Source organism: Gopherus flavomarginatus, chromosome 9, assembly GCF_025201925.1.
Source record: "Gopherus flavomarginatus isolate rGopFla2 chromosome 9, rGopFla2.mat.asm, whole genome shotgun sequence".
Lineage (NCBI taxonomy): Eukaryota > Metazoa > Chordata > Testudines > Testudinidae > Gopherus > Gopherus flavomarginatus.
The window spans coordinates 51,047,207-51,060,760 of record NC_066625.1 but is presented as its reverse complement, the minus strand read 5'-3'; the positions used below and the strand labels follow the sequence as shown (position 1 = coordinate 51,060,760).

The 13,554-nt window shown below is 47.8% G+C and overlaps 1 protein-coding gene across 8 annotated transcripts in view; it reads right to left on the bottom strand.

Annotated features, from left to right (window-relative positions):
• Positions 1 to 13,554, bottom strand: part of CPEB1 (cytoplasmic polyadenylation element binding protein 1) — an 82,354-nt gene that overhangs the window by 41,427 nt on the left and 27,373 nt on the right. For 6 of the 8 annotated variants that reach the window (XM_050968879.1, XM_050968882.1, XM_050968878.1 and 3 more), the window contains exon 3: positions 3,988 to 4,176. The exons of 1 other annotated variant lie outside the window; for it this stretch is intronic. In XM_050968879.1, the coding sequence (XP_050824836.1) occupies positions 3,988 to 4,176 (189 nt within the window). Of the gene's footprint in view, positions 1 to 3,987; positions 4,201 to 13,554 lie in introns of all 8 variants that reach the window. One more of the 8 variants, XM_050968884.1, reaches the window with a different exon arrangement.

Here is a 13,554-nt window from a genome sequence, read left to right as displayed (position 1 = left end):
AAAGTCCTGCAGATTAGAGCACCCAAATTCCAGCTCATCAATGCTCAAGCACTAGCACTGCAGGAAACCGGATCAGCCATCATAATTTTAGACTGATAACTTTTTGCACTTCCTTCCTCCTGGCCAGCTCCCTGTGGATTTATGCAGCGGAGTCACTGCTAGAACCATCCCAACTGCTGTTTGCTGGCAGCACCTGCCCCTCCCAGCCAGGCTCTAGAGACAGACAACCCAATGCTGAGCCCAGTGCATCTGCAGTCAGGATTTCCTGATTCTGATCACCCTGGGTCAGTGCTGAAATGCCAGCTGCAGCACCGAGTGACTGGGGTAGCCAGCTGGGAATCAATACCTGCATCACTGTAGTGCCAGAGATTACTGACAGGCACTAGACTGTCTGTTCACATGCTGCTTTCTGCCTTTGCTACACAAGGCATGGCCAGATAATACCAGCTAACCATACCTGCTGGCCCCTCTGAAGACTTGTGAAGGTCTCAAGCAGGGAAAGCGCCCCCCCCATGCCCCGCCCTCACAAACAGAAGAGAAGCCATTTCACATAGCACTTCCCAAAGCGCTCCAGACATGGTCTGAATCCCCCTCACCCCTACTTCCCACAAAGCTTTTCATGGCAACTCCCTGGTCCTAAGGAGGGAGGGACAAGACTCTGCAGATGTGGGAGGTGCAGACAAACAATGTAACAGCTGCACACCAATGCCAGCATTTCAATTCTTGAGCCAAGCATATGCCATACCCACAACAAGGCAAGCTACGGTCACCCATTCAAGTGCCACTTCTCCTGCCTCTTCATTTAGTCTCCTGCACCAAGCAGGGCAGACAGAATGTAGCCAGCACATTCTGCAAGAGTGGAGAGACTATGGTGACTGCAATGGCACTGCCAACCAAATGGCTCTGGGTATATGAATATGGCTCCTGTACACCATGTTCCCCCATGTTTTAGATGGCAAGTTTGCACAGGGGTCTATGTGCTGTCAAAACAAACTCCCTTCCCCTAGATTACAGGGGTAGAAGTCCCACAATGGATAGTGATTGGACAGCAGGAGGACTGCAAGCCTTTGAGGCTTTAATTCCGTGTCCTCAGCCTCAAACAGGGTGTTTCACCTCTGCAAGATGCTTAGCCCTTGCATTCAGGAAGCATGTGCTCCTGAGTATTTTAGTATCACAAGTACTTAGTTCTTCACTGCCATCAGTTCCACCGAGTTTTGTGAGCCTATTAAATGAGGAACTCAAATATGTGATGCCCTACAGAGCTTTAGGAAGTTCAGTACCTTATTTGTGAAGGATGTGTTCTACAGACACCAAAATAATTAAGTGATCAGGAAGGATTTGCAGGAAGGTCACTGGAGTACCCCAGACTAGTTTCCAGTTGAATTTTCTATTGATTCAGAGGTTATTTTGCTCTGTACGATCTGAATTCATATGAAGTCCCTAGTGGGGGGTGTGATCTGTGTTGCATAAATAGCAATTTAAAATTTGCTGCTTCCTCAGCATGCAAATTCACAGTTTTAAAGGTCTTCCAAAGAGTAATGTATTATTTCATCCCACTGAATAGCATGTGTCAGTAGCTAGTGAGAGTGGAGGCTGTGTCAAAATGGCCAGGCAGGATGTTGGCTGAGAAAGAACATTCGAGACTGCTACAGCTGATCAGGTGGGGCCCAGAGCAGCAGCAAGAGGCTGTCACAAAACTGCTTTGCACCGCCATTGTGCATTATGTCTTATACACATTATGGCTGTAACAATGCTAGAAAGTTCCGTCAGACCTGGATGTTGCTGGCTTGGTTACAACTGCAGGGGTGCAGAGAGCCATTTAACCAAACTGTAAACCCTGTATCTGACTGAAGCCACTTCAATCCAAGGGGTATAGCAGCACCCTCAGTTCCAGCACTTATGTACAACTGTGCTGTTCACAGGGCCCTAGTTAAGCTTCCATAATCCAGATTCAGTACCCAGGTGCCTATAAGACACTTCCCAATATGTTGTATGCAATTAATTATCCAAGGCTGCTGCTCCTTTCAGCTCCGATTAATAACTCACATCTCCCCCGCCCCCATTTTGGAGGACTGTTTGAGTTATGAAAAGTCAGCCATCAGCTTCCTATTCCCAGCTTCACTGGCAAGGGCCAGACAGACAAGACATTAGCAAAGGTAGGAGAAGATCAGGCACAACTGCTGCCTGGGAAGAACTGTCCCTTCAGTGCTACATGGAGGATTTACAGGTCACCAGGGGAAGCCAGCTGGATTTTTTTTGGACTGCACAGGAGTGCAGGAATCCAAGCCTACTCGAGTGCCAATGGCTCCTAGGAAGACCCCTCAACAGGAAGTTCTTTCCAGGGGTCTGTGCATAAGCCTGTTTAGTACTCATTGCTCCCTCCCTGCATGGCTACTTTGCTTCTGCAACAGTCACCTGACAAGTCCTACCCCCAGCCATGGGAGGAAGCTGCAGGAGGCCTGCTCAGGGTACCATGCAGACCAGTTTTGCAGTATGTGAAGTAACATTTGGTGCTGCCCTTGGCAGATTATGATCCACTGCTACAACCAAGTGACAGGCATTAGTGGGAAGGGAGACATGCTCCCACAAATCATGAGCTTTGGCATGAAGCTTCCCAGTAGAGCAGCCTGCAACACTTCACATCACTACTACCTTCCCTAAGTAGGGTCACTTCCACTCCTCCATAACCACCCCTGAATGGCCACCCCCATGGAGAGTGAGAAGACACTGCAACCCACATTCTTGTCAGCACCTGCTATATGCCTGGGGCCTTCAATGTCATCCCCATCAATGCACAAAGATGCACTAGCCTTTTAACAAAGCAGCAGGTTGCTTCTATAAAAAGGAGGAGTTTCTGTAGCAACCAGGCTGAACTTGTGCAAACTCTGCTGAAGCAGGAGATATTGCCATGGACTGATACTTCAGTAAATGTAACACCATCTGTGAGATTGTTCTTTCCAGATCTTTACTATAAGGACCTGAAAGATAGTCCACATCCCCCTCCTGCACCCTACCCAACCATATCACTAAATCCTGGTCTAGAAGACAGAGGTACAACATTGCTCTTCACTTCAATTTCTATAGAGAAAACTAGTGCCCAGACCTAAAGCACTCCATACAGCTGGTGCTCTGAGCGAGATGCCAGCTGAAAGCCAGGGTAAACAGAGTTTGGAAGGGGGAAAAGGGCAAAAGAAGCCAATACTTTCCCCCCACGAGCAGAGTGAGGGCATGGCAGCAGAGACTTTTTAACTCTTGCAGATGAAGTGCCATCCCCCAGAACATGATTTGTTTTAGTTTGAGACTGGAGAAAGTCCTGCCGAGCCCTTTTACAGAGCTGGGAACCTTCTGGCTGAGTTTGGTACTTGGAGCTCAGTCCACACCCCATATGAAGAGTGTAGGCAGCAGACCCAGAGACTGCAACAGCCTAAGCTTGTGTGCTACGGCAGCATTTGCTGCCAGGCAGGAGGTCCCTCTGCAAGCAAGCAGTGCCCCCTGCCCCCAGAGCTTTCTGCCAGCACACCCTATTTTGCCCAGGTAGCAATTTGCTAGATTTATCTGGAGCAGAGCAAGTTTAACACCACTTCCACAACGCAGTGGCATTCAGCGTAGGCATTTAGCTCATCTTCAAATATACCCTAACCCTCTTGGAAGGAAGGTATGAGCAGATTTTTTAATAAAGTCTCTTGCCCATCAGCACATTAATCCCTCCCCAGACATCACAGGATCAGGAGAAGCCTGGGTATTTGTAAGTTGTTTCCTGTTTCACCAGCCAAGACTGGATAGTTGCAGAACATTCAGAACCAAAACCTCCCCTTATTCTGTCCCCCGAACTCACCATCCCATTACATTCAGTATTTATAAGGTTAAGAGAAATCCCTCAACCAGTCACAACCTGCTTCTGTAACAGCCACTTTCTGGGCAATAGGTTTACTTTTTTAAAAAAGCAAATCAACAACTGTTGCTGTGCGTAAGCAGAGAGCGACTCACCAGACTGTGTGCTGGTCTGTGCTGCAGTATCAGAGTCCTGAGTGCTCCATGGTCTGTCCCACCCTGTCAGATTGAGAGACTGCAGGCCAAGGCACAGGTCGTTTGTGTCCGGGAGGCCACGGGGAGACTCTTGCGCAGAACTGGGAAAAAGCATCCTGCTTGCCACTGCTCCTTCAGAGTCCTGGAAGTCTGCTCAGGTGGAACAAACACAAGCTGAACAGTTCAGAGATTTTTAGGAGGAGTTTGCCAGAGCTTCAAGCCAGACCCTGCCCTATGATGAAGCCACTGAGACTAACAACTACACCCCAAAGGGGAAGACTGCCATATGTCCAGGAACTAGCCCCCTCCCTCCTCTGCCCCCCCTCCACCTTCCTATCCCGTCTGCATTACTGACTGGGCCAGCATGTGATCAGCCTGCTGATGCTTACTGTGCTGACAGTGACGTCACTCAGGCATGCAATAAAACCGCATCATTTATTACAGAATTGAGGTATAGAGAATAGATTCCCCTGGAAGATGAGACAGCATGCAGAAAGGAAAAGGCACAGCTACAGTAAATCAAGACAGGCAGACAGCACAAATAAGCCATGAGCTACAGCACAGTGGAAAAGAGGCTCGAGACAGCAATCCTCAGCAGCAGCGACAGCTCAGACCCACTAGTTCAGTGCTATCCAGCTCCTGTCCCTGCCCCTCCCCCTCCCCCCACAAACCCAAAAACACTTTAGTCCTGGACTGGCTCCAGCTGCTGGCTCCAGCCCCGATTCAGCCACCCAACACAAAGCTTCACAATTCTGCTAGCATAATCTATTTGCTAGAACTTGGCCACTGTGCCTCCCTGACTCTGCATTGTTTACTATTCAATATGGATAACCTTCAAAAAAATCCTCAGCACTAGGAAGAGAAGTGCATATATTGCAGGCCAGTCTGAGTTTGCATCTCACACTGGGAAAGGAACTTGGCCAGAAAAGAGCAGAATTCCCAATTCACATTTAGAATGGAATTTTCATGGCTCACTGACCTATCCTTCCCCACCCCATTCCCCTCCCATGGGGGGAGGAGGGGAGATGTCACAAACCAGAGCTATTAAAGAGGCTGGATTCCTGCCTTAGTTTAGGAGTCTGTGCCAGCATGCTAGAGAAATGCAGGCAGTTTGTTGTGAGAATGCCAGTTTGATGCAAGATCTGGGGGTTGGGTTGATTAAGCCACAAGATGCTCAGCTACCTTATCCAAAAATCTGAGTCATGCAGGGCATTTGTAAGCCAGCTCCCAAGCAGAATGACAGTAGTCTCCTCCATGCTGCTCCCAAACCCCTCCCATTGCATGCCATCCAGTGAACACCCCGCCCCCTTCCTCTTCAGCAGGGTGCTGCAGTGACTCCTGCTTGCCACATTTGTCACATGTAATTAGAGCCACCCCAGGCATCACCAGTCTGGTACTCAGGCCTGTGACCTCCCTTCCAGCCCCACAGCAGAATCCCAAGTGATTTACTGGTCTACATGCCTAGCACAGCTCCAGAAGCTGACACCAATCAAATACCTTAAGGTAGAACCAAGTTTATGCTACAGTAGAAGACAGGCCCTACCTAAGCCTCACAGGGAGTTGGGAACCCCAAAGTTTCTATCACATACAGTATCTGATGATCAGTGGGAAGTCGGGGCCTGCAGGTCAGAGATATGACATGGTAATGCTGCAGCCACACCTGCTGGCAAGCCAGCACTCCATCCCCACTGCCCTCATGACCAATGTCTACAAACACTGTACATTTTAAAATGATTGTCAGACTAGAACAGCCTCTAATGTGGACACGATGTAAAGATGCTTATTATAGGCAGGGCTAGTAGTCCTGCCTATAATGGGAAGGTTGGGGCAACCTTAATGAGGCTATTTTAAGTTACATGTAACTTTGGCAAATTGTAACCATTGGGGCTGAAGTTTTCTGTGCCACCTATCAGCCTCCATAGACATTTCCCTGAAGACAAGCCTAAGCATTCAGCTGTTTCCAAGAGTGAGGCTATGGAAAAGAGCTATTTCTCCCGTTGTAAAGTTCTGGAGATAATCTCTTTGAAATGCTCTAGCCTCCCCATGCTTTGGAGAAGGAACCTGGAATTTGGCAAAAGGCACATCCCTGACCTAAAGGCGGCTGCTGTTGCCGCCATGCATCTGTAGATTCCGCCCATATGATAAGCCTCTGAAAACTGTAGCCTGCACATGCTGAGAAGAGACTTCAGGGATTTGATCTGTTAAACAAGATTCCATCCTGCACATGCTCCAGTCTCATAGCTCCTAATGCTGACCAGGCCAATAGAGCATATGCCACTGGGTGAAGCATGGCTCTCCCCATAATGGCTGCTCTGGGCCAAGGCAGGGCTGGCTACTGAACAGAGCATGGAGTCCCTGTCTTCAGCTGACATCCAGGCAGTCATTTCAAGGCAGGGGGAACAGTGATCAGATGGGGGAGACTGGGACAAGGAGTTAGGAGAACTGAGGGAGATGAGGAGTTAGTGGGGATGGGAATGTGGGTGGGGGCAGGGACTGGGAAAGAGGTAGGGCAAGTGGAGGGACTGGGAACTGGCTGGGCAAGGAGACTAGGAGTGGAGTAGTTTGGAGCAGTGACAAACTTACTGGGCAAGCAGGCTGGGATTGGAAGCCTGAAGTGGGAAGAATAGGGCTGGGATTAAGCTGGGGAGGGGAAAGAACTTGTACAGGTAAAAGGGGTATGGGGCACAAAGGGTTCAACTGGAGGGAACGGGCAGAAGGGCACATTCCCTTCCAGGACCTGGAATAGAACTGAAATTCCCAAGTCTCTATTCCTCTGCTGCCAGCAAATATCTGGCAAGGTGACCCTTCCACCACTATTGCTGCTCCATGCAGAGGACAGTACTACTGCAGTCAGTTACTCTGTTCCCTCAACTGGCAGAGGTCAGTACATGGATCCAAAGGCTCTGACCCAGCTTGGGACCCATGGGGTGTCAAGATGTCAACGTTTTTAAAAAAAAAACCAAATAAAGTCCAGGTGGTTACATGCAAAAGCTATCTTGAGAACACTGCCAAGTCAAGCACTCGAGTTCAGAAATGCCAGAATTCAGGTGCTGCCTTAATTCAGCCCCCCTGCATGTATTACCACAGTCTCATCACATTAACAGACCATTTTCTACAAGACCTTGCCTCATTCACTGCATGAAATGCAGCTGCTGTGGGGACAGGTCAGGGCTGTTAGTGAAGGAGCCTATAGGATCCCTGCCTCATTAGTCAAAGAAGTTGGAGAGGAGTAATGAGTGAGGCAGACAACTGCAGAAAGAGAAAGGAGGGTGTGATGGGGCATGCATGTCTGCACTGGGACTGCAGGGGTTAACCCCGCACTGTGGGCTGAGGAAGCCATGCCCCCATGGCCCTACTGGACACGCTCAAAGTGCAACACCAGTATAAGAGGGAGTAGCCTGGCTCAATCTTGGCAGACCATCATAGGGGAAGGTGGTGCACTGTTGGCCCCTGCTGAAGACACTCCCTGATGCAGAGGCCAGCCAGCTGACAGCAATCCTCAACTCCCAGGCACTGGACACAATTGAGGGAGAAGGAACAGAGGGAACTAGGAAGCCATGAGATGCAGAGAAGTGGGTAGGAAGTAATCCCAGGAGTCTTTGCAGGGAGTTGGGATAACCAGAGGCTAGCTCAGTGTTTCAGCCAGACCCCTGCTGAGCTGGTGGCAGGCAACCCTGCCACTGACAGGGATCTGGTTTGGGACCCAGTGGAGAGGGAGAGCCCAGGTCCCCCTATCTTGGCTGCCACCCCACCTGAGGTGGTGGCCCACCTTGATAGTGATGGACTCTGGCCACTAGGCTGTGCACTCCTGACCTGTGACAGAGGGTCTCATGGTTATGGCAGTTAAATGCTCCTGAGGAATTCAATCCTATCCTTGCCTCTTCCACAAAATTTCTATGTGAAGCTGGGCATATCACTTAAAACTTCATAGGGGGTCACTAAGTGTTCCTCATTTTCTGGGTGTCCAATTTAAAACCTTTGGTTTGATTTACACATGTGCTGACCACTCTTGGCTGCAGATGAATTCAAACTGGAGCTGTGCTGTAAACACAATGAAGTGCTAAATAATGCTGAGTATTCTGAAACAAAGTCAGGTTGTAGAGGTTTCAAATTGGGCACCCCAAATCAGTAGGTACATCTGACCTTAACTTGGGGAATAGGGATCCCACCACTCCCTCAACTCACAGGAATGTTTGAAGCCTCAAACAGTAGAGATGAGAACCACAAACAAGCCCATGAGGAAATAACTGTCTTTAGAGCAGGGTTGACTAGCATGCAGTATGAGGCCTAGAATTACACTGAAGAGTGAACACAAAATATTACAGAGCTACTTATTCACTGAGCACTAGCCATTCTGTGCACTGACTGAAATGTGACCTGTGGAAAAAAGAGATAGTATGTGATTGTGCTGAAGACTATGCATATGCCTTATGATAAGGCAACTGGGCTGAAATTGCAGAGGCAACCTAGCATTTCCTAATTTGAGTGCTTGCCTTTGCAACCTGCATGATCGTCTCGTGTAGTTTTCCATGCAATACTGGTACAGCTTATTCCCCTTCCTGCACAGGAGTAAGCTACAAAGAAACACTTATGTTCTACCTATACCTGCGTTAGGGTGTGGAACTACTTCAGTTCTAGTAGTATAGTTGAAGGGGAAACTTTTCAGAGGAGGCCTGACAGACCTTTAATACAGCATCATAAGAGTTTACACACTGTTCAGGCAATTGAGTTTGTTCCCACAGCAACCGTAACTCAGCCCTCATGATTATTCAACATTTCTACGTATGCCATTTATGGGACTGCCACAGCCCAAGTCTGTGGGAATTATCTTTCCCCTGATGACTTGTGCTTTAAAACCACCACAGTGACTAACTTGTCCTGACCTCCAAGCTTAACAGAAGGAAAAAGAGTGCTATGCATTAGATCAGTGCTCAACCTTTCCAGACCACTTAGTAGTCTGATTTGTCTTGCATGCCCTCAAGGTTCACCTCACTTTACTTGCTTACAAAAAAAGAAATCGGACAAAAATACGTGTCTCACACTATTACTGAAAAAGGCTCATTTACCATACTTCTATTCCAATTGATTTTATAATTATATTGTACTTACATTTCAGTATCTAGTACATAGAGCAGTATAAACAAGTCATTGTTTGTATGAAATTTTAGTTTGCACAGACTCTGCTGGTGCTTTTTATGTAGCCTATTGTAAAACTAGTCAGATATCTAGATGAGTTTATGTACCCATTGGAAGACCTCTGCATATCCCAGGCAGAGAACCACTGCATTGGAGAGCATATTCAAGTCAGACTCTGCACACTCTGGGCCAGTATGGTGTGAACTCACCCTACAGACCACAAGACATTTTCAGCAGAAAGGCTGCCAGTAATTAACACTTCCAATGGCATCTTAAGGTGACCTGCAGAGGAAGGAATGAGTTCGTGTCCTCCTTGCTATAATGAGAGAGGCCTGAAACACTCCAATTTTAATTTATTTTTAAGCCTGACAATTCAGGTCATCTACAGCTTTCCTGTACCCATTCACTATAGATGGACAATTAGTATGACACATGCGCTTTACTTTTAAGGAGGTCCCAGCTTTGCAAAAGATGGGTACAGGTCATGCAGGACAATGCTAGATAATACAATTTCCAGAATCTGCTTGAGAACACTACCTCCCTAGCTCTCCAGTATTCAGCCTTCTAGTAAGATTAAGGTGATTAGGACCTAACAAGTGTAGAAAAGGCCTTTTCTACACTGTTAAGTTCTATAAATGTCTCCACCTGCACCCAGTCAAACAGATCAGTTATACAAACCCCAACTGCTGCCTTCACACATCAAATCAGAGTCAAGAGGCAAGCAAAGCACACTCCTGCATCCCTACCAAGTTCCAGCTTTCAAACCAAGTGACCCCATGAAGCACAAGTCAAGCAAACATTAAAATCCAGAGGTACAGGCTATAGGCAGGCATCTTTAGCTAACCCTCCATTAGAAGGCCCCTCATTTCACAGAAGGTAAGAAGTTTCAGGTTCTTTGTAAGACCCTGTGGTTTAGATCCATGCTGGTCTCTAGATGCCACATTGCAATGCTCAACACCCTGCCACCTAGCAAAACCCACAGCCTCAAGTTTGGCTTTAGGCTCCATAGACACTGCATGAGAGCACTGGTACCCAAGAATGGATCTCCCAGAAGCCAGCAAGCTGGGTGGGGAGCAGCCTAGGCTAGCCAATAAGAAATGGGGGTGGCGTAACCCCACCCTTCAAAGGAAGTCAGGTGGCTTCAGGTTTATGCCACTGTCATGCTTCACTGTAGGCAGGACCTATGCTGCCAGGAGGGATTCTCCTGCTGATGCAGGTATCCATCTCCCTATTTTTAGTGATGCCCATGCATCTCCCTCTGCTCTGATTCAGCCATGCATTCTACTAGAGAGAATAAGTCAGACCCAGGTCCAAGCCCCTGCTCCCCATCAGGCTAAGGGGGAAAGTGAACCAGGCCTCACATGCTGGCTGAGTGCTCTAGCCACTGGGTTAAGAATCAGAGCCACCTCCTCAGATGGCAGTGTTTTGTGGAGAGGCATGAGGCAGCCGGCATGCTTGCAGGAGACCCACACCCAGTTCACGGATAAGTACCAGGGCTAAGGGGCTGCGTGCATATCCAGCGGCAATTTAAATGCCATGGGACTAAGCACCTGCAGGGTTAGATAGCAGCTGGGCAGGGTTTTTGAGGATCTAAATTTTGGACCCAGGCACCTAAATCCCTTTGTGGCTCTAGCTCTGAGTGTAGATTTCTATACTTCACAGATGGTTTTTAGGCCACTGGTTTTCATGATTTTAGGCCACTGAATGAGAATTCACTTGCTAAAGGGTTTCTGCCCATAATGAAACTGAACTAGGAGCAAAGGATGTTAGTGTCTAAGAATTCACATTTAGCACACTAAGGGCTTGTCTACACAAATTACTTCATGGCAAACTGCAGTGTGAATCCATCCTGCACTAGCCTGCCACTGTATGGACCCTGCTGACACATTAACAGTCCAAAGAGAATAGGAGTACTTGTGGCACCTTAGAGACTAACAAATTTGAGCATAAGTTTTCGTGGGCTACCACCCACTTCATCAGATGCATAGAAGTGAACATATAGTAATAAGATATACATATAGAGATCATGAAAAGGTAGAAGTTGCCATACCAACTTTGAGAGGCTAATTATGACGAGCTATTATCAGCAGAGGAAAAAACTTGTAGTGACAATCAAGATGGCTCATTCCAGACAATTGACAAGAAGGTGTGAGGATACTTAACATGGGGAAATAATTCCATTTGTGTAATGACCCAGCCACTCCCAGTCTCCATTCAAGCCCACATTAATGGTATCTAGTTTGCAAATTAATTCTAGTTCAGTTTCTCATTGGAGTCCGTTTTTGAAACTTTTCTGTTCAAAACTGCCACCTTTAAGTCTGTTACTGAGTGGCTAGAGAAGTTGAAGTGTTCTACTAGTTTCTGAATGTTGTGATTCCTGATGTCAGATTTGTGTCCACTTACTCTTTTGCATAGAGACTGTCCAGTTGTGCCAGCAATGCTCCTCTGCCATGTACATTGGCCAATGATGGCATATATCATATTGGCAGATGTGCAGGTGAACGAGCCCCTGATGGCATGGCTGATGTAATTAGGTCTTATGATGGTGTCCCTTGAATAGGTGTGGACAGAGTTGGCATCGGGCTTTGTTGCAAGGATAGGTTTAGGTTAATGTTTTTGTTGTGTGGTTGCTGGTGAGTATTTGCTTCAGGTTAGGGGGCTGTCTGTAAGTTAGGACTGGTCTGTCTCAAGATCTGTGAGAGTGAGGGAGTGTCTTTCAGGATAGGTTGTAGATCTTGGATGCGCAGGAGAGGTTTTAGTTGGGGGCTGAAGGTGACTGCTAGTGACAAGCTTATGCTCAAATAATTTTAGCCTAAGGTGCCATAAGTACTCTTGTTCCTTTTGTGGATACAGACTAACAGCTGCTACTCAAACCATTAACAGTTCATTAACTCACTTTATATCAAATCCTCAATGAAATGAGACTAAGTCAAAGCACATTAACTCAGCAGGGTACTCATGGACAGTCCTAGCATGCTAGTGGGGGTGGATCTGCACTCCAGTTTGCCATGAACTGTAGACAAGCCCTTAGTTTAAGAGCATGGAATCCTGGAGATTTGTATTGTTTGTAGCTAGTGGGTCTTTCTGCAGCCAGGGACCAGGCAAGAAACTCTAAGCAAGGGTGGCCAACCTGAGCAGGAGCCAGAATTTACCGTGTACATTGCCAAAGAGCCACAGTAATAGGTCAGCAGCCCACCCCACACTCCCAGCACCTCCCATTCACCAGCAGCCTGGCCAGTCAGCACCTCCCCATCTGCGGCATGCAGGAGGCTCTGGGGAAAAAAAGAGGGGGAGGAGCAAGGGCACAGCCAGCTCAGTGGAGGGGGCAGGAAGGGATGGAGTGCAGGCAGGGCCTGTGGCAGAGCCAGGATTTGAGCAGTGAGCACCCCCTGGCATACTGGAAAGTTGGGGCTCTGGAGCCACAGGTTGGCCATCCCTGCCCTAAAGCCTTTCAGTTAAGTGTTGCTTTTCTCAATCTGAGGGCATGTCTACACAGCAAAAACCCACCGCTGGCCAGTGCAGCTCTGGCTGAGGCTGCTTCATTGCTTGTAGATGTCTGGTCTCAGGCTGGAGCCCTGGCTCTAGGACCCATTGAGGTAGGGCAGTCCCTGAGCCTGGAAGTCTACACAGCAATGAAATGGGCTGCAGCCCAAGCAGGAGCCAGCTGGCACAGAGCAGCCACAGGGTTCTTTACTGTGTAGACATACTCTGAACAGTGCCAAAACTTGACATCTAATGGTATATTAACTGCTTCAGAGCCAGTGGGGGAGTTTTCAGTTAATCACAAACAAGGTAAGCTGTCATTAATCACTGGCCTTTCAATTTCAAGAACCACAGAGAAGAAAGGCATTCTTTGACCCTGGCTCTGCAGCAGGAGGAAGTTGGAGTCAGACCCCACAGGACATACTTGCCTAGCTCATATGCAAATCCATTTCACTGACAGCTAGAACTGTCAGGAAGTCACTGCAGGAGAATCTTAAGTCTGCATCAGCTAGAGGAGCCATTCCAGCTAACACTGCTGCAGCTAAGCACTACACAATGCAAACATACTAGGACATTACCAGCTCAGCTGGTGGAGAAGGGGCTATCATCTCAGTGCCTGCCTATACCAGGGGTGTGATTTTTAAATTGCACCAACATGTTACACATTAATTGGTCAGTGTAGAACCAGGTGGTGCGCACTGCAGGTAATACATGAAAGATCCCCTAGTGCGCTTTAACGTGCACCAACAGCATCCACACACATCAATAGGCAACACGTTAACTTACTTTGGAAGTTACTGTCTACACTGTAGACAAGCCTTAAGACGATGATTATTAGACCACCCAGAGTTGAGAGGGGATCTGCTTCTAATCACTGACAAGTCAGATTTGATGGAGACCCAATTTACT